This window comes from Chlorocebus sabaeus, chromosome 11 (genome assembly GCF_047675955.1).
Source record: "Chlorocebus sabaeus isolate Y175 chromosome 11, mChlSab1.0.hap1, whole genome shotgun sequence".
NCBI lineage: Eukaryota > Metazoa > Chordata > Mammalia > Primates > Cercopithecidae > Chlorocebus > Chlorocebus sabaeus.
This window is the reverse complement of record NC_132914.1, coordinates 32,267,623-32,289,469: the sequence shown is the minus strand read 5'-3', so window position 1 is coordinate 32,289,469 and position 21,847 is coordinate 32,267,623. Positions and strand designations below refer to the sequence as shown.

At 40.8% G+C, this 21,847-nt stretch overlaps 1 protein-coding gene across 5 annotated transcripts in view; it reads left to right on the top strand.

Annotated features, from left to right (window-relative positions):
* AMN1 (antagonist of mitotic exit network 1 homolog) overlaps positions 1-21,847 on the top strand; it is a 57,920-nt gene that overhangs the window by 29,453 nt on the left and 6,620 nt on the right. For all 5 annotated transcript variants that reach the window (XM_007968108.3, XM_007968106.3, XM_073020608.1 and 2 more), the window contains 3 exons: positions 1,258-1,475; positions 1,798-1,854; positions 10,419-10,530. In XM_007968108.3, coding sequence (XP_007966299.2) covers positions 1,258-1,475; positions 1,798-1,854; positions 10,419-10,530 — 387 coding nt within the window. The remainder of the gene's footprint in view (positions 1-1,257; positions 1,476-1,797; positions 1,855-10,418; positions 10,531-21,847) is intronic.

Below are 21,847 nucleotides of genomic sequence, written 5' to 3'. Positions count from 1 at the left end.
GGCTTATTAGGACTAACAAAAGGTATTCCTATCACTCAGGAAATTCCAAGGCTTTTTGGAGCTCTATGTCAGGGACTGAGAACAAAGGTCAAATATAGTTCTTATTGTATCACAACTTCCATGCTGGACACTGGTAAATAAAATAACTGGTCTTAAGAAAAAAAAATTCTTTCTTAAGATATGGAAAACAGTAGGAATGACCTACCCATGAATTTACCATATTCCCTTCTGTGTGTTTTGCCCACAAAGGTATCCCTTTTTTTTTTTTTTTTTTTTGAGATGGAGTCTCACTCTGTCGCCCAGGCTGGAGTGCAGTGGCCCGATCTCGGGTCAACCGCCTCCCGGGTTCACGCCATTCTCCTGCCTCAGCCTCCCGAGTAGCTGGGATTACAGGCGCCCGCCACCTCATCCAGCTAATTTTTTTGTATTTTCAGTAGAGACGGGGTTTCACCGTGTTAGCCAGGATGGTCTCGATCTCCCAATCTTGTGATCCACCCGCCTCAGCCTCCCAAAGTGCTGGGATTACAGGCGTGAGCCACCATGCTCGGCCCCATAAAGGTATCTTTTGACAGTGCTACCATGTTTGTTTATGACCAAAGGGCCCAGGATCCCCAAAGTACTTTTTATTTATGTGCACCCATCTCCAGTGTACACTTATATCAGCTTAACTGGATTTAAAGACTTCTCTTTTTTGACCCTCAGAAAAATGTAAGATTGGTCCAGGCTAACAGAAGGAGCATGGTGGTAGAAAATAAATTCACTTTTGAGAACACAGTCAAAGTGGAGGGAGAGAGAATACATAGGCATAGCTATAAATTTCTAACCGTAAGCATGAAGACCATGACTGAAACCATTTGTGCAGTTTAACTTTTGGTTTCCCTCCAAAGTCCACAAGAAAATTAACTTGATTACTTGAAAATTTTTGTTTTAACCAAAAGGAGAATCGCCTACTATTTAACTATCTAATTGGGTTCTGAATGACTTTTGGCTATTTCCTAAAAGCAATTCAACCTGTGGACAATAAAGCCTTGCCATTAATTGCTGATACTACAGACTGTGTAGAAAATTCCTGAAACATTCCAAGAGAGTTCTGAATAATGACAGCATCACTGGAAAATCAGTATATCCTCACAGGTGGACTGCTTTGAAAAGGGCTAACACTGAATTGGTGATTGCTAAAATGAAAATCAGTCACATTTCTCATGTCTACATATACATACATATAGCTTATTGATACATAATTATATTTTCTCCCAGGAATAAAAGCTGTGGCTTCATCTTGTTCATACCTACATGAAGCTTCTTTGAAAAGATGCTGCAGTCTCACTGATGAAGGAGTCGTTGCTCTTGCACTCAATTGCCAGCTGCTAAAGATCATCGACTTAGGTGGCTGCTTAAGTATTACTGATGTGTCCTTACATGCATTAGGAAAAAACTGCCCATTTTTGCAGTGTGTTGACTTTTCAGCTACTCAGGTAAATGACATATAGGCTTCAAACATATGGACTATGTGTTTACCAAATGTGTTTTCATGACTAATGAGAACATATAACAATTAGTTCATTTTGTTTTCGTTGAAACTATTGACCACTTCATGCTTTTAGTGGTTAAGTAATTGCAATATATTTTGGCATATTCCTCTCAATTAAGTAACCAGGGTGGAAGTTATATATGGCTAAAACACATGTTTGATGAATGGGAGGCAATAAGACTATATCTAAATAATGAATACATTTTAGAAAATTCTACTTCCATTGTCTGGATTCATGGACTGTGTTTCTTTTTCCCTTTGCTTAGGTATCTGACAGTGGTGTGATTGCACTTGTTAGTGGACCTTGTGCCAAGAAATTAGAGGTAATTTAAAAATAATTATAAAGATGGTGGTGATTAAATGTTTATATTCTCAGAAATTATTTTTAAAACCTAGCAGAGAACCAATGCTTTATCAATTAAATATTTAAGGGACTTTGTTGGTGGGGATTGTATCTCTTTATTGCCAGAGTAAATAAAAACTGTTAAGTTAGGGAATAAAATAAAGGTGCTTTAAAATAAAAACTCATTTTACTTCCAATAAAAGGCTTTATTTCCCAGAAGTTTTAGCTGCTAACAGATTTAAGAATCATCTTATTATGGATGAAGATTATGAATGTTTATCAGTGTAAAGTCATATTATTTATAATAGGATTTCAGGTCTTAATGATATTTCTACCAGGAGTACTAATTCTCTTGACATCCTGTCATCCTATTTTTCTTGATAGCCACATTGTATGATCATTTAAAAAAAATTTTTTTTTTTTTTTGAGATGGAGTCTCGCACTGTTGCCCAGGCTGGAGTGCAGTGGCATGGTCTCGGCTCACTGTAATCTCTATCTCCCAGGTTCAAGCAGTTCTTGTGCCTCAGCCCCTCAAGCAGCTGGGATTACAGACGTGTGCCACCAGCTAATTTTTGTATTTTTAGTAGAGACGGGGTTTTACCATGTTGGCCAGGCTGGTCTCAAACTCCAGACCTCAGGTGATCAGACTGCCTTGGCCACCCAAAGTGCTGGGATTATAGGAGTGAGCCACCGCACCCGGCCTAAAAAAGCTCTTAAATTTGTGTTCATCCTTTGAATTGAATCACTAATACACTTGTTGTTTTTTTTTTAGACGGATTCTCACTCTGTCGCCTAGGCTGGAGTGCAGTGGCCGGATCTCAGCTCACTGCAAGCTCTGCCATTCTCCTGCCTCAGCCTACCGAGTAGCTGGGACTATAGGCGCCCGCCACCTCGCCCAGCTAGTTTTTTTGTATTTTTTTTTTTCAGTAGAGATGGGGTTTCACCGCGTTAGCCAGGATGGTCTTGATCTCCTGACCTTGTGATCCGCCCGTCTCGGCCTCCCAAAGGGCTGGGATTACAGGCTTGAGCCACCGCGCCCGGCCCACTAATACACTTGTAACCTATTTCTAAATATATTAAGAAGCCTTTTATTCCAGGATTTTGGTTTTCGCCTTCCCCAGTTGACAAGTGGTATAATATAACTGTGCAGTTTAACAGTAAGCTACATCAAATCCTTTTTGGAAGTAAGCAGCTATAAATGAATTATAAAAATGTTAGTAAAAATAACTATTTTAATAGGGTACAGGGGTGCATGCCTGTAGTCCCAGCTACTCAGGGAGGCTGAGGCAGGAGGATCTCTTGAACCCAAGAGTTGGAGTCCAGCCTGGCAACATAGTGAGACCTTGTATCTTAAATAAATTAATTAAATACTTTTTTCATTTTAATATTTATTTATTTATTTATTTATTTTGAGATGGAGTCTTGCTCTGTCGCCCAGGCTGGAGTGCAGTGGTGTGATCTCAGCTCACTGTAATCTCCATGTCCCAAGTTCAAGCGATTCTCCAGCCTCTGTCTCCTAAGTAGCTGGGACTACAGGCATGTGCTACCCACATCCAGCTACTTTTTATATTTTTTTATTAGAGACAGGGTTTTGCCATGTTGGCCAGGCTGGTCTCAGACTTCTGACCTCAGGTGATACACTCCCCTTGGCCTCCCAAAGTGCTAGGATTATAGCTGTGAGCCACCATGCCCGACCATAAATACATTTGTTTAAAAAGCCAACTATTGTAATGGAATGACAATGCATGTTTTTGCCAAAATATTTATCCTTGAATTATTGCCCAAAGAGATTCTTTTTTGTGATCTTATATATCTGGGTCTTGGTAGCATATATATATTTTAAATATTTTATTAAGAACCATGTTAGGCTGGGCATGGTGACTTATGCCTATAATCCCTGCACTTTGGGAGGCCGAGACAGGTGGATCACCTGAAGTCAGGAGTTCAAGACCAGCCTGGCCAACATGGAAAAACCCCATCTCTACTAAAAATACAAAAATTAGCTGGGCATATTGGCAAGTACCTGTAATCCCAGCTACTTGGGAGGCTGAGGCAGGAGAATCGCTTGAACCTGGGAGGTGGGAGGTTTCAGTGAGCCGAGATTGCACCATGGCACTCCAGCCTGGGCAACAGGAATGAAACTCCATCTTGAAAAAAAAAAAGAAAGAAAGAAATTACCATATTATTATTACACCAAGTTTTGAATTCCAAGTTGCATCCTAAATGCAAGAGCAGTAATTTTTGGTATTTTAAGTGCAAACATTTGTCGAGCACTTACTGTTATGCCAGGCTGTATACTAACTGCATTATATTCACTAGGTTATGTAATGCTTACAACATTATCCTGTAATTACTATAATTTTAAATAAAGTTCTCAGTTAACTTAGTTTATCACCTTCAAATAAAACCACCAAGCAATTAGTTGTTATGCATGATAGTAAACATACTAACATATTTACCTCAGCATTATAAAATTAAGAGCCCCAAACTAAGCAGAATGAGAACAGAATACAATAACCAGTAAGTGTTGGTGACTGTAGTGCCATATCATTACATTTTTTATTTTTTGTTTTCTAAAGATTATTCCAAAGTGCCAAAACATTTTAATGGAAATTTATTAGAAATGTATTAGAACTTAATGCCTTCCTTAAACAAAGTAGAGTGAATATACTTTTAAAAAAATTGTTTTGTTTTGTTGAGACAGGTCTTGTTATGTTGCCCATGCTGGTCTCAAACTCCTGGCCTCAGTGATCCCCCTGTCCTGACCTCCTAAAGTGCTGAATCACTACAGGTGTGAGCCACATGCTTGGCCTGAGTGAATATACTTTAACCTTTGGTTTATAGCATCCTCTGACTCAAACTGAAGGACAAACTTAAATTTTGTTTTTTGAGACAGGGTCTTGTTCTGTCACCCAGGGTGGAGTACACGGGCCCAATCATGGCTTACGGCAGCCTTGACTGCCCTGGCTCAAGCAGTCCTCCCACCTCAGCTTCCTGAATAGCTGGGGCTACATGTATGTGCCACCACTCCTGGCTACTTTTTTATTTTTTGTAGAGCCGGGTCTTGCCATGTTGCCCAGGATGATCTCGAACTCCTGGACTCAAGCAGTTCTGCCTTGGCTTCCCAAAGTGCTGGAATTACAGGTATAAGCCACCATGTCTGGCTTAAACTTTTTTTTCTTTTTTTTTTTTTTTTTTTTGAGACAGTTTCGCTTTTGTGGCTCAGGCTAGAGTGCAATGGTGCAATCTCAGCTCACTGCAACCTCCGTCTTCCGGGTTCAAGCAATTCTCCTGCCTCAGCCTCCCAAGTAGCTAGGATTACAGGCGGCTGCCGCCACGTCCAGCTAATTTTTGTATTTTTAGTAGAGCCAGGGTTTCACCATGTTGGCCAGGCTGGTCTCAAACACCTGATTTCAGGTGATCCACCCTCCTTGGCCTCCCAAAGTGCTGGGATTACAGGTGTGAGCCATTGCACCCAGCCCTAACTATTTTTTTTTTTCAACTGACTCATAGGTAATGCATAGGCCTACCTTTCATCACATTTTAATCTGTTGCTTTTAATTTGTTCTGTTCTGGGAAATTAAATTATTAATGTTGCTAAATTATTTATAATTTGGAAATCAATTTGATTAAAGGTCTAAGGACCTTTACTAAAGATTGACAAGAAGCCAGATGCGGTAGCTCACTTCTGTAATTTCAGCACTTTGGGAGGCCAAGGCAAGTGGATCCCTTGAGCCCGGGAGTTCAAGAACAGCCTGGGCAACATAGTGAAACCTTGTCCTTATGAAAAATACAGGCTGGGCACGGTGGCTCATGCCTGTATTCCCAGCACTTTGGGAGGCCAAGGCGGGTGGATCACCTGAGGTTGGGAGTTTGAGACCAGCCTGACCAACATGAAGAAACCCTGTCTCTACTAAAAATACAAAATTAGCCAGGTGTGGTGGCTCATACCTGTAATCCCAACTACTCAGGAGGCTGAGGCAGGAGAATCGCTTGAACCCAGGAGGCAGAGGTTGTGGTGAGCTGAGATCACACCATTGCACTTCAGCCTGGGCAATAAGAGCAAAACTCCATCTAAAAAAAAAAAAAAAGGAAAAATACAAAAATTGGCCAGACATGGTGGCTCACGCCTGTAATCCCAGCCCTTTGGGAGGCCGAGGCAGGTGGATCACATGAGGTCGGGAGTTCGGAGATGAGCCTGACCAACATGGAGAAACCCTGTCTCTACTGAAAATACAAAATTAGCTGGGTGTGGCAGTGCATGCTACTCAGGAGGCTAAGGCTTGAACCTGGGAGGTGGAGGTTGCAGTGAGCTGAGATCATGCCATTGCACTCAGTCTGGGCAACAAAAGCGAAACTCCATCTAAAAAAAAAAATTAGCCAGAGGTGGTGGTGCATGCCCGTACTCCCAGCCACTCGGGAAGCTGGGGTGGGGAGATCAATTGAACTTGGGAGGTTGAGGCTACAGTGAACTGTGTTTGCACCACTGCACTCCAGCTTGGGGAACAGAGTGAGACGTTGTCTCAAAAAAATTAAAAAATTATAAAATTAAAGAAAAAAAAGATCGACAAACACTCAGTACAAACTTATGTTACAACATTTAGCAAATATCATGATCGTTTCTGAAATCTCTGTTGATCATTGTGTTCATCATCTTGTTCATTTTATCCTCAGCTTTTAATACAATTCCAGATACGTGGTAGTACCTCAATAAATGTTATCACATTATTGGCCTTATATTACAGTCATTTCATAAGTTTCTACAAAAATCCTTATAATTAAAATTTAATTTGCAGTATAAAATTTCATTTATTAATAAATATTAAGCATTTACTGTTCTAGATCCCGGCATATCAGAGAACAGACTGTCCATATGATGTAACATACTTTACTTGTTTTTTATTGTTGGTAATTCAGATTGTTTCTGGTTTTTAACTATTAGAAATAATTATATATTGGGACAATCATTTTTCCTTCCATTGCTATAATGAACTCCCCAAAATGGAACAAATGGATTAATAGGTATGAATACTTTTTTAACAGTCCTAAATTGTTTTCCATAAAAGTTATGCTATGAGTATGCAATTTCAGTAAGACCCTAATCTGCCAGAATTTTCTTTTTTTTAATGCCTTCATTTAATTTGTTTTTTTTGTTGTTGTTGTTGTTGTTTTTGAGACAGAGTTACACTTTGTCACTCAGGCTGGTATGCAGTGATCTCGGCTCACTGCAACCTCCACCTCCCAGGTTCAAGCGAGTCTTCTGCCTCAGTTTCCCAAGTAGCTGGGACTACAGGTGCACACCACCACACCCAGCCAATTTTTGTATTTTTAGTAGAGATGGGGTTTCACTGTGTTGGCCACGCTGGTCTTCAACTCCTGACCTCAGGTGATCTGCCCGCCTTGGCCTCCCAAAGTGCTGGATTTGTTCTTTTTCTAAAATAATGTTACAGCTGGGTGCAGTAGCTCACGCCTGTAATCCCAACACTTTGAGAGGCGAGGCAGGTGGATCACTTGAGGTCAGAGTTTGAGGCCAGCCTGACCAACGTGGTGAAATCCTGTCTCTACTGAAAATACAAAAATTAGCCAGGTGTGGTCGCACACGCCTGTAATCCCAGCTACTCGGGAGGCTGAGGCAGAAGAATCACTTGAACCCTGGAATGGAGGTTGCAATGAGCCGAGACTGCTCCATTGCACTCCAGCGTGGGCAACAAGAATGAAACTCTGTCTCAAAAAAACATAAAGTAAAATAAAATAAAATAATGTTACATCTAAAGCCACGCTCAATTATTCTCCCTCTCTGCCTTCAGAGGTAACCACTATCCTAAATATGATTATGTATCTCTCCTTGCATGTTTGGATACCTTTTCTTTTTTTCCTTCCTGTGGACCCTGCTCAGACAGAAATGGATACTTTTTCTATTATGTATAAATCCATAAATATGACATAGCCTTGTTTTATATGTTTTTAAATTTTACATAATAGCTTCATAATATATGTCCCTTTACAATTTGTGTTATTCAAAATTATTTTCTGAAATTTTTCAGGTGTAATTGAGGTATAATTTACATACAAGAAAATTCATTCATTTTATGTGCATAGTTGGACAAATTTTGGTAATTGTTATACAGCCATATAACCACCACCACAATTGATACATAAACATTTTCATCACCCTAAAAAGTTGTCTGTTTTCTCTGTGGTTTTATTTTGTTTTTTTGTCTCTAGTCCTTTGTAGTTGATCCCCTTCTGTGACCCTCTCTTAGGCAACCACTGATTTACTTTGTCATTGTTTTGGCTTTTCTATAGTTGTATATAAATTCAACTTTATATAAATATAATATGATGTAAATGGAATTCTGCAGAATATAATATAGTATTTTGGGTTTTATTTCTTTATATTACTTCCTTCACTTAGCATAGTGTTTGCGAGATTGATCCATGTTGTTGCATATGTTAATATTTCATTTCTTTTTTTTTTTTTTTCCCCAAGATGGAGTCTCACTCTGTTGCCCAGGCTGGAGTGCAGTGGCACAATCTCAGCTCACTGCAACCTCCATCTCCCAGGTTCAAATGATTCTCCTGCCTCAGCCTCCCAAGTAGCTGGGAATACAGGCACGTGCCACCAAGCCCAGCTATTTTTTTTGTATTTTTAGTAGAGACAAGGGGTTTCACCATGTTAGCCAGGATGGTCTCGATCTCCTGACCTCGTGATCCACCCACCTCGGCCTCCCAAAGTGCTAGGAGTACAGGTGTGCGCCACTGCGCTCAGCCCCTTCTTATTGCTAAGTAGTATTCCATAGTATGGATATGCCATAATTTATTTATAATTTTACCATGTGATGCAAAGATAAATAGCTGGGATTTAATTAAACTTAAAAGAGCTTTTGCACAGCAAAAGGAACAGTCAGCAGAGTAAACAGATAACCCACAGAGTGGGAGAAAAATCTTCACAATCTATACATCTGACAAAGGACTAATATCCAGAATCTAGAACAAACTCAAATTAGCAAGAAAAAAAGCAAACAGTCCCATCAAACAGTGGGCTAAGAACATGAATAGACAATTCTCAAAAGAAGATATACAAATGGCCAACAAACATTAAAAAATGCTCAACATCACTAATGATTGGGGAAATGCAAATCAAAACCACAATGCGATACCACCTCACTCCTGTAAAAATGGCCATAATCAAAAAAATCAAAAAATAATAGATGTTGGTGTGGATGCAGTGAACAGGGAACACTTCTACACTGCTGGTGGGAATGTAAACTAGCACAACCACTATCGAAAACAGTGTGGAGATTCCTTAAATAACTAAAAGTAGAAGTACCATTTGATCCAGCAATCCCACTACTGGGTGTCTACCCAGAGAAACGGAAGTCATTATATGAAAAAGATACTTGCACATACATGTTTATAGCAGTACAATTTGCAGTTGCAAAAATGTGCAACCAACCCAAATGCCCATCAATCAACGAGTGGATACAGAAACTGTGGTAAATGTATACAATGGAATACTACTTAGCCATAAAAACGAATGAATTAATGGCATTCACAGCAACCTGGATGGGATTGGAGACTATTCTTCTAAGTGAATTAACTCAGGAATGGAAAAGCAAACATCATATGTTCTCACTCATAAGTAGGAGACAAACTGTGAGGATGCAAAGGCATAAGAATGACACAATGGACTTTGGGGACTCGGGGAAAGGGTGGGAAGGAGGTGAGGGGTAAAAGACTAAAAATCGGGTTCTGTGTATACTGCTTGGTTGATGGGTGCACCAAAATCTCACAAATGACCATTAAAGAACTGACGTAACCAAATACCACCTGTTCCCCCAAAAACCTACGGAAATTTTTTAAAAAATAAAAAATAATTTTATCATTTGATGGACATTTGGGTTGTTGCCAGTTTTGGACTGTTAGGAATACTGCTACAGACATTTGCCTACAAACCTCTGTGGAGACGTGTTTTCATTTTTCTTGGGTAAATGCCTATGAGTGAAATTGCTGGGTCATATAGCAAATACATGTTTTTTTAAATACAGTATTTTTATAAGATACTACCATACTGTTTGCCAGAGGGTCTGAACTAACATATTTGAGATTTATGTCTATTAATACAAGTAGATTTTTTCATTTTAGCTGTTTTCCCTTATTCTATTTATAAAGCATTGATTTTCCTGTTCAGCACTTTTTTTACTATTACAAGTAATACTACAAAAGGCATATTTATAAATTGTTTCCTTGTGCACACGTAGAAGAGATTCTCTATAATATATATCAACAATTGGAATTGCTGGGTTCTGGGGCATACTCATCTTTAGCTTTAATAGATATTACACATTACTTTATAAAATGGTTGGGCATTTAACTTTTCAAGCTGCTTCATCCAAATTACTTCAGACTTACATTGGTCTTTTCTATATACTTTTTCTTGCAAGTAGATACCTGGTTCTTTTTGTATCAGAATGTTTCTCAAAATTGTTCATACTGTTATTATAGATCTTTGTCTTCATTTGACTTTATTTTATTTTTGCATAGGAGATTCATATGGGACATTGCGTAAATCTGACTGATGGGGCTGTAGAAGCTGTCCTTACTTACTGTCCTCAGATACGTATATTACTCTTCCATGGATGCCCCTTGATAACAGGTTAGTGTGTTAGATTGCTTGGGTTCAAATCCTGGCTTCATCTTTTAGTAACTGTGTGACCTTGAGTACATTACTTAACCCATTTCATTATTCAGTTTCCTCATCTGTAAAACAGGCATAATGAGAGTACCTACCTCATAAGTACTATGTCATGATTATCTGACAATTCTTTTTTTGTTGTTTTTTATTTTTTATTTTTTGGGAGACAGAGTCTCGCTCTGTCACCCAAGCTGGAGTGCAGTGGCGCAATCTCAGCTCACTGTAACCTCCACCTCCTGGGTTCAAGCAATTCTCCTGCCTCAGCCTCCTAAGTAGCTGGGACTACAGGCACACGCCACCACGCCAGGCTAATTTTTTTTGTGTTTTTAGCAGAGACAGGATTTCCCCGTGTTGCCCACACTGGTCTCGAACTCCTGGGCTCAGGCAATCCACCTGTCTCGGCCTCCCAGAGTGCTAGGATTATAGACGTGAGCTGCTGTGCCCAGCCTCTGACAATTCTTTATATGATGGCCTTGCACATAGTAAGAGCTCAATAAATGTTTGTCATGATAACGATAAGTGAAGGTGGTGGCCAGTGCTCAATAAATGTTAGCTATGAAGAGGATTATGATGGCAGCAGTGATTGTGTTCATGATATTGAACATGATGCTTTATGTAAACAATAAGAAAATTTCAAGTTTATATTACATCTATCAAATACACTAAATGACTCGTTAACTATTATCAAACTGCAGACATTAGGATCAGAATAGCTGGGCGCGGTGGCTCATGCCTATAACCCCAGTACTTTGGGAGGCCAAGGCGGGTGGATCACCTGAGGCCGGGAGTTTGAGACTAGCCTGACCAACATGAAGTTTGAGACAGTCTTGCTCTGTCGCCCAGGCTGGAGTGCAGTGGTGCAATCTTGGCTCACTGCAGCCTCTGCCTTCCAGGTTCAAGTGATTCTCCTGCCTCAGCCTCCCAAGTAGCTAAGACTATAGGCGCATGTCACCACATCTAAGTAATTTTTGTATTTTTAGTAGAGATGGGGTTTCACCATATTGGCCAGGCCAGGCTCCTCACCTCATGATCCACCCACTTCAGCTTCCCAAAGTGCTGGGATCACAGGCGTGAGCTACCATGCCCAGCCAGTCTAAACAATTATTCTGTAGGTTAAGTTATTATCCTGGAAGTTCCTTTGACAACTTCTCTTTTATTTTTAGGAAGTCCTTTTGACAACTTCTTACTTTTATTTTTAGGTTTCCAGCCTTAACCAAGGCTGTAACCATAGATTATATCTGGGTATCAGTGACATCTGTAGTGCAGATTAGATCTTACTTTATGCAAAGGCATTTCTTACGAAACTGGAGCCAGCAAGGACACTGGTGGCTGGGTGCGGTGGCTTATAACTGTAATCCCAGCACTGTGGGAGGCTAAGGCGGGTGGATCACTTGAGCCTGGGACGTCGAGGCTGCAGTGAGTCATGATCACCCCCACTGCACTCCAGTCTGGGTAACAGAGTGAGACCCTGTGTCAAAAAAAGAAAGAAAGAAAAAAGAAAACAAGAAACTGTTAACTGGGGTTAGCTCCACAGAAAGTCGTAAAGGAACAAGAGTAGGAAAAAAATGTCATTGTATACCCTTTTATTTTTGAATTTTATATCATGTGGATTATTTTTAAGCTATTAAAAATTAATTGGTTGGGCATGGTGGCTGTCACCACACAGATGATCCCTGACTTAAAATGATCAGTTTACAGTTTTTTGACTTTACAATGGTGCAAAAGCCATATGCATTCAGTAGAAGCCATACTTCAAGAACCTAGGCAACCATTTTTTTCACTTTCAGTATAATATTCAATAGATTACATGAGATAGTCAACACTTTATTAAAAAATAGGCTTTGTGTCAGATAATTGTGCCCACCTGTAGGCTAATTTAAGTGTTCTGAGCATATAGACTAGGCTAAGCTATATTGTTCAGTAAGTTAGGTATATTGAACGCATTTTCAACTTTGTGTATTTTTGACTTATAATGAGTTTATCAGGGTGTAACCCCATCATAAATTGAGAAGCATCTGTAGAGAGAAGCAACAAATACCAATTTTCTTTTTTCTTTTTTTGAGGCAGAATCTCACTCTGTCACCCAGGCTGGAGTGCAGTGGCACAATCTTGGCTCACTGCAACCTCCACCTCCCGGGTTCAAGTGCTTCTCCTGCCTCAGCCTCCCAAGTAGCTGGGATTACAGGCTTGTACCACCCTGCCCAGCTAATTTTTGTATTTTTAATAGAGACAGGGTTTCACCATGTTGGCCAGGCTGGTCTTGAACTCCTGACCTCAGGTGATCCACCTGCCTCAGTCTCCCAAAGTGCTGGGATTACAGGCGTGAATCACCATCCCTGGCCTAAATACCAGTTTTCAAGTCTGGAAAACATACTGGAGTGGTTAATCAGATTTTCAAACCAAGGAGTCTTTTGAGATAAATTATGTCATTATAGAGATCACTAATAACCAAAGATATGTTAACAGATCATGGATTTAAGATAAATGCCGAGTTGGTTTGATTCCAGACAGACACCAGGAAAGCTTAATCACACTAAATGATTAATGAGTGCAATGAGCTTAATCACACTAAATGATTGCAATGAGCTGAGATCGAGTCATTGCACTCCAGCTTGGGCAACAAGAGTGAAACTCCGTTTCCAAAAACAAAAAACAGAAAACAAATGTGGTTGAGTATCCTTTTTTTTGTTTCTTTCCTTTTTTTTTTTTTTTTGAGACTGAGTCTTGCTCTGTCTCCCAGGCTGGAGTGCAGTGGTGCAATCTCAACTCACTGCAACCTCCGCCTCCCAGGTTCAAGTGATTCTTCTGCCTCAGCCCCCCAAGTAGCTGGGATTACAGATGCCCACCATCACGCCCGGCTAATTTTTGTATTTTTAGTAGAAATCATGTTTCACCATGTTGGCCAGGCTGTTCTCGAACTCCTGACCTCAGGTGATCCGCCCCCCTTGGCCTCCCAAAGTGCTGGGATTACAAGCGTGAGTCACTGTGCCCAGCTGGTTGAGCGTACTATAGTGGAAATAATTTGAAGTCATGGTATTAACTAAATTTTCATTAAAGAGCAGGGGAAGAATGATCCTTCAGTGGACAGCTTTGGAGGGACCAAGCGAGACAAAAGTAGAGTTGCTGTTAATGTTGTACCTTAAGAGCAATCCTTGTTCAACATACAAATTAAAATACCATTATAGGCCAGGCACAGTGGCTCACCCCTGTAATCCCAACACTTTGGGAGGCTGAGGTGGGCGGATCACTTGAGGTCAGGAGTTCAAGACCAGCCTGGCCAACATGGTGAAACCCTGTGTCTACTAAAAATACAAAAATTAGCTGGGTGTGATGCTGGGTGCATGTAATCCCAGCTACTTGGGAGGCTGAGGCAGGAGAATTGCTTGAACCTGGAAGGCAGAGGTTGCAGTGAGCCAAGATCATCTTACTGCACTCCAGCCTGGCAACAGAGTGGGACTCCATCTCAAAAATAAATATAGACAGAGAAAACAAAATTTATAAAAATCTAAAAGATATATGATAAAAATGTAACTCACTAAAGAAGCATCTTAGATTTTGTATTCCCCGTATATTTCAGAGCAATTCTATTGGTTTTACCTTCATATTTTTATGTTGGTGATGAGAAAACACTTTACCATTTGTAGGTTTCAGTAATTGAAATAATACTTTCTGGTAGTATTTTTCAAATATACCCCAGGACCCATTTACGTTCTTAAAACTTATTGAGGGTCCCAGGCGGGGTGCAGTGGCTCACGCCTGTAATCCCAGCACTTTGGGAGGCCGAGGCGGGCGGATCACGAGGTCAGGAGATCGAGACCATCCTGGCTAACTGGTGAAAGCCTGTCTCTACTAAAAATACAAAAAAATTAGCCAGGCATGGTAGCGGGCATCTGTAGTCCCAGCTACTCGGGAGGCTGAAGCAGGAGAATGGTGTGAACTTGGGAGGTGGAGCTTGTAGTGAGCTGAGATCGCGCCACTGCACTCCAGCCTGGGCGACAGAGGGAGACTCTGTTTCAAAAAAAAAAATCATTGAGGATCCCAAAGAGTTTTTGTTTATGTATATTTGTTAAATTAAAATTTGTGTTAAAACAGATACATTTTTAATAGACATTCATTTTTTTTAAATCATAAATCTGTTACCTAGAAAAGAGATATATTTTCATTCAGATCATCACTTTTCAGATCATTGTGGATACTCTTCTTTGATACCCCAAAACTCAGCAAGTGGTAATTTCTTATGGGTTGTTGCAATGTGGAAGCTGAAAACATATCAATGAACTTTTCATACATTTGTGTTTATGATCCACTAATCTGTTTTGAATTTTAAGTTGATCTTTACCAATGCATGATTTTGTAACATCATGCACTGGCAGTCTGGAAGACATTGGTTCTCCGAGTTATACAGATCTTTTAAATATTGACACATTTTATTATCCAAAACAAAAATCAATTGTTAATATCATGACTGATGTCATTAGAACCTTTCAATTAGAAAGGTCCTAGATAGCTTTCAGGATCACAGTGGCAGCTATAAGGCTTCCAAAATTCACTTGAAAGCCAAAGCTTTATCACTGACAACAATTTCTGTCATTTGTTTTCTTTGAAATGGCAGCCTTGGCCGGGCGTAGTGGCTCACGCCTGTAATCCCAGCACTTTGGGAGGCCGAGGCGGGTGGATCATGAGGTCAGGAGATCAAGATCAAGATCAAGACCATCCTGGCTAACACAGTGAAACCCCGTCTCTACTAAAAATACAAAAAAGTTAGCCGGGTGTGTTGGTGGGCGCCTGTAGTCCCAGCTACTCAGGAGGCTGAGGCAGGAGAACGGTGTGAACCCAGGAGGCGGAGCTAGGAGTGAGCCGAGATTGAGCCACTGCACTCTAGCCTGGGCAACAGACCGAGACTCCATCTCAAAAAAAAAAAAAAAAAAAAAAAGAAATGACAGCCTCATTTCTTCTATTTGCATGAAATAGTCTGTCAAGTACTCAAATAGGAATAACCTTACACTGTAGTCATTGTATTAGTCCATTTTCTCACTGCTGATACAGACATACCCAAGACTGGGTAACTTATAAAGAAAAAGAGGTTGAATGGTCTCACAGTTCCATGTGGCTGGGGAAGCCTCACAATCATGGCTGAAGGCGAAAGGCACATCTTACATGGCGGCAGACAAGAGAGAATGAAAGCCAAGAGAAAGGGGTTTCCCCTTTTAAAACCGTCAGATCTCATGAGACTTATTATCATAAGAACAGCACAGGAAAGACTTGCCCCCATGATTCAATTACCTCCCACTGGGTCCCTCTCACGACACATGGGAATTGTGGGAGCTACAATTCAAGATGAGATTTGGGTGGTGACACAGCAAACCATATCAGTCATTCTTTTAAAAAGTGAAAATGGTGTTCCATGAAGAAAGTAACAAGTTCAGTTCACAACCCTGAAAGGGCCTCAGACTATAGAATATGCAGACTACACTTTGGGAACCACTGCTTTATGGTAAAGAAAAATTATAAGTCACCTTCAGCATTTTCAACAAGAATAGCATATCATTTTCTGGCTAGGTGCGGTAGCTCATGCCTGTAGTCCCACACTTTGGGAGGCCAAGGCAGGCAGATCACTTGAGATTAGGAATTTGAGACCAGCCTGGCCAATACGGTGAAACCCTGTCTCTACTAAAAATACAGAAATTAGCCGGGCATGGTGGCGCATGCCTGTAATCCCAGCTACTCTGGTGGCTAAGGCAGGAGGATCACTTGAGCCTGGGAGGCAGAGGTTGCAGTTAGCCAAGATTGTGCCACTGCACTCCAGCCTGAGTGACAGGGTGAGACTTTGTCTCAAAAAAAAAAAAAAAAAAAAAGAATAGCATACCCCTTTCAAATCACTTCTTATATTTTTGTGTGGTTGCCAGAAGTGGTGGAAGTAGACATTGAAATGGCAGGAGTTCAAAATATTTGGAATAGAATAAAAATAATTTTTATCTGGAAGATCACAGTTGGCAAATGCTGGACTAGGTGATACTGTTACATAAATGATCTAAAAATGACCTTTGGGGCCCCATGTTACTTCTTCACAGCAACCAGAACTGTTAGCTCAAAAGCCCATCAGCACCAAATCAAATTTTTACACATCCAATTGTTTAAGTATAGCCTACATAACCAAATTATTAGCCATCTAGAGCCCACCTGCTTTACATACCCTGCAAACTACACTCAACATCTACTATCCATAGATAAAAACCCCGGGCTATAAAAGACCCCAACCCACTGCTGCCCTTTGGAGCTCTCTAACCTAGAGAACCCCCCGTCTTGCTGCTTAACAACATCATGACACATACACCCTCTCTAGTCCTCCAGGAATGCTCTTACCCTGCTCCTTCTGGGTGGTGGCCACCCTACACTGTTGTTGCCTTTGGAAGCTCTCATGCTGTGAGGGACTTCCTGGCATACAAACCTGTCAAAGCGCTGTCCAAAAAGAGCTTGTTGTGTCCCGCTGCCACCTTGTGGTCACATCTTTTTCTTTGTTCTGCCCTGAAATCCTTCAGATTCACTACAGTTACATGGTATGCCATAACATAAAACAAAGAGTGTTTATATGTCCAAAAAGTTTGTGAAGTGCAGCATGCCACTGTTATGAGTGTTAATTTGTCAAAGACTCTGAGAAATACTATACCTAAGAAACTGTTTATTTGTCCAAGCATTTCCAAATTTCTAGCACAGAACACTTTTTTGATTAACCTAGCCAACCTATTGTTATTTTTCTGATCCCTGATTTCACAGAATAAGAAAGTGAGATATTGAAATGTTATTTGTGGCAGGGTGCGGTGGCTCATGCCTGTAATCCTAGCACTTTGGGAGGCCAGGGTGGGTGGATCACTTGAATGCAGGAGTTTGACACCAGCCTGGGCAACATAGCCAAACCCTGCTTCTATAAAAATTTTTATTTAATCAGCTGGGCATGGTGGTGCACGCCTATAATCCCAGCTACTCGGGAGGCTGAGGTGGGAGGCTCACTTGAGGCCCCAGGAGTTTGAAACCAGCCTGTGCAACATTAACTGAGACTCGCTGTCTAATAAAATAAGAGTAGTGCTAAGACTAGAACCAAAATCTTAAGATATAGTCAAACGAGCACTGATCCCATCCCCACCATCTCTCCAGAACATCGAATAAATCACTTAACTCTTATGGATCTCGACTTTGCCTTGTGCATAATGGCCAATTATCATAACATTGAGAGATCTAATATTAGTAATAATGCAAGAGGCCGGGTGCAGTGGCTCACGCCTGTAATCCCAGAACTTTGCGAGGCCGAGGCAGGTGGATCACCTGAGGTCAGGACTATGATACCAGCCTGACCAACATGGTGAAACCCTGTCTTCACCGAAAATACAAAAATTAGCCAGGTGTGATGGTGTACGCCTGTAATTCCAGCTACTCGGGAGGGTGAGGCAGGAGAATCGCTTGAATGCGGGAAGCAGAGGTTGCAGTGAGCCAAGATCACGCCACTGTACTGCAGCCTGAGCAACAAGAGCAAAACTCCGTCTCAAATAAAATAAAATAAAATAAAAATAATAATGCAAGACTTCATACAATGTATTCAACCTTGAGTCATCACATCAAAAAAAAATAAAATTTTTAAATAGTTCATATAAAATGGCTTTTATTAATAAACTTTCTTTAAAGAGAAAAAAGTTGAAGAAATTTTAACTACCCAGATCATTTCTAGTCTTCCCACTTAACCATCAGTACCCCTAAATCTTCTATAATGATATATTTTTGCTAACATCATTGAATGGAAGTAAAGTGGGCTAACATGTTCACCTTATATTTGATTTTTAATTTCTTCTTTTTCCAAGGAAGATAAATGCTGGTTGTGTTTGTGGGGGTTTTTTGTTTGATACATGGAAGCCCTTTCTTCTTTCATGGCACCGTATATAACATGATTCCCCTTATATATGCATATGAGTATTTAAGACAATAAAATTTATATTCTATAGAAAGTATTTACTATACTTGCATATGCATGTGCAATTATCTTGTTACCCTCAAAGCAACGTGACTCCCAAATTAGCACTGCTCACTGTAATTTCCCATCAGATCTCCTGAATTAACCTGTTTTCTCAACTATGTTTCTAAGTATTTATAAAATTTCTTAACCTTGGTCAGACTAAAACATAACTTCACATTATGAATTAGGACTTGAAACTGTTATAAGTACTCTGAGTCGGTTTCTGCTGAAGAGATAAAAACTAAGCTGCTATTAGAAATATGAAAATTATGGTTTTGGCTGGGTGCAGTGGCTCATGCCTGTAATCCCAGCACTGTGGGGGGGGCCGAGGCAGGTGGATCACCTGAGTTCAGGAGTTTGAGACCAGCCTGGCCAACACGGTGAAACCCCATCTCTACTAAAAATATAGAAATGTGATGGACGCCTGTAATCCCAGCTACTCGGGAGGCTGAGACAGAAGAATCACTTGAACCTGGGAGGTGGAGGTTGCAGTGAGCCAAGATCGTGCCACTACACTCCAGCCTGGGCAATAAAGAGCAAAACTCCATCTCAAAAAAAAAAAAAGAAAAATATAGTTTTATAGTTGTTATAACAGCATGAAAATAATTTTTAAGCTTACTAAATCTCTTTTTTTTTTTTTTTTTTTTGAGAGGAGTTTCGCTCTTTGTTGCCCAGGCTGGAGTGCAGTGGTGCGATCATGGCTCACTGCAACCTCCGCTTCCTGGGTTCAAGCGATTCTCCTGTCTCAGTCTCTCGAGTTGGGATCACAAGCGGGTGCCACCATGCCTGGCCAATTTTTTGTATTTTTAGTAGAGACAGGCTTTCATCATTTTGGCCAGCCTAGTCTTGAACTCCTGACCTCAGGTGATCTGCCCACCTCGGCCTCCCAAAGTACTGAGATTACAGGCGTGAGCCACTGCACCCGTTCTAAAACTTACCAAAGCATTTTAATTCCATTAGGTCTTCAATGATTATCAGTAAGTTCAACTTACATACCTTTGCTAATCTCCTGCAACAGACATGCATTGCCTTTTCTCATAATTATCTAAGCATGTTTCACAGTATTCAAAGACATGGAGGATTTTAGAAGAGCAATAAAGGAGTTAGACAGTCCTTATGTTTTACCCTGAGAGGCAGGAGAATCCAACAGGAAATCTGCCGCTTTCCATTTAGTTGACTTGAATTTTAATCTTAGGATTTGTTCCAACCTGATTTAAAGGACAGTTCTTTTTTTTTGAGACTGAGTCTCACTCTGTCACCCAGGCTGGAGTGCAGTGGTACCATCTCAGATTACTGCAACCTCAGCCTCCCAAATAGCTGGGATTAAAGGTGTGCATCACCACGCCTGGCTAATTTTTTTTGTATTTTTTTAGTAGAGATACGGTTGCACCATGTTGGCCAGGCTGGTCTTGAACTCCTGACCTCAGGTTATCCACCTGCCTCGGCCTCCCAAAGTGCTGGGATTACAGGTGTGAGCCACCACACCCAGCCAGCAAGTTCTTTACGTAGATTCTGGATAATATAGATGTCAAGATTAGCCACAAAGAGCCAAAACAGTATTTAAATTTTTTATTTATTTATTTATTTATAAATAGAGACAGCGTTTCACCATGTTGGTCAGACTGGTCTCGAATTCTTGGGCTCAAGCGATCCACCCACCTTGGGTCCCAAAGTGCTGGGATTACAGGCATGAGCTGCCATGCCCAGCCAAAACAGTATTTTAAGACCCAAGTGGTTTGCGTCAGGGTTTCCCTTTAATTAAAGCTGATTCCTTGCTTAAAGGATAACTCATTTTTTTATTTCATATTTTTCTTAATTCTATATTATTCTGTTTCCTTGTTATTCATTCATTTCATTCATTACTAATCCTGCATGACATGTTTATTTTTGCCAGATCACTGTAATGAAACACTAGGACTTTGATCATTATTTGTAAAAATGTGTTCAGCCGTACTTTTTTCACTGTGTTCTCTATAAAAATGTCTAAATTACATTTTCCTTGAACATTTGAAAAAAATACTTTGTTAAAAGTTTGTATTTCTCGGCCGGGCACGGTGGCTCACGCCTGTAATCCCAGTACTTTGGGAGGCCGAGGCGGGCAGATCACAAGGTCAGGAGTTTGAGACCAGCCTGGCCAATACAGTGAAACCCCGTCTCTCCTAAAAATACAAAAATTGGCCGGGCGTGGTGGCGGGCACCTGTAGTCCCAGCTACTTGGGAGGCTGAGGCAGAAGAATCACTTGAATACGAGAGATGGAATTGCAGTGAGCTGAGATGGCACCATTGTACCCCAGCCTGAGTGACAGAGCGAGACTCCGTCTCAACAACAACAACAAAAAAGTTTGTATTTCCCATAGTTTCTTCTTCTTCTTGGTGTTCCAAGTGCTCCTACCATGAATCTTTCAAAAAATGCTCTCCATCTATATTGTCATAGATTTTTACAGAGGTGGTCAACAGTTCCTTAGAGGTTGGGAGGCAGAACGCTATACCTTTTCTCACCCATCATAAGGATCAAGGCTGACAGTCCTATAAGAAAAGTGAGGTTAATAAGAGAAAGGCATAACAGGTTTATTTGGTCAAAGATTTATAGGAGACTTCAGAAATGAAGAGCCAAACACCCAGGGAAAACTGCTTGTTTTTATGCTTATGAAGCATGGCCAGCCATGTAGAGATGTGACTGGAGAAGAGAACGAGCTAATAGTAACAGAGTGGAGAAACCCAGCAAGCCCTGTTTGTTCAGATTCTTCTTGGCCTTTCTGTGTGACATTCCTTTTTCCAGGGTATAGGGCGGGGTCCACTCTGGAATGAGGGCCTTAGGATCTCCTATCCGACAAGGGTACGTCAGAGAATTTCTTTATGGCCAGCTCCTGGCCAGAAAGGCTGGGGAAGTTTAGAGTAATATTTGCAGGTTTTATGTCTTCCTTTGGGGAAAAGAGTTCTAGTTTCTGTGACCCACCTTGGGGAAGAGGAATCCTGGTTTCTGTGACTCACTTGGGGAGAATGAAGGGTAGGAGATAGGAGGGCAGGAGAAGGTCAGAGACCTTGGTTCTGAGGCGGATTCTGAGGCCTTCCAATGTTTTTTAGTTCAAAGTACTCAGCATGCCAAAGTGCCATACTTTGGGGAATCCTTTTCTGACCCCCAACAAGGTCATCTACACAACTCCTTCATTTTAAAGATAAGGGAACAGAGATACAATTGATTTAAGTGGCTTGCCCCACATCTTAGAAATAGTTGATAGAACTGGAAGTAAAACCTAAGTCATCTGAACCACAATC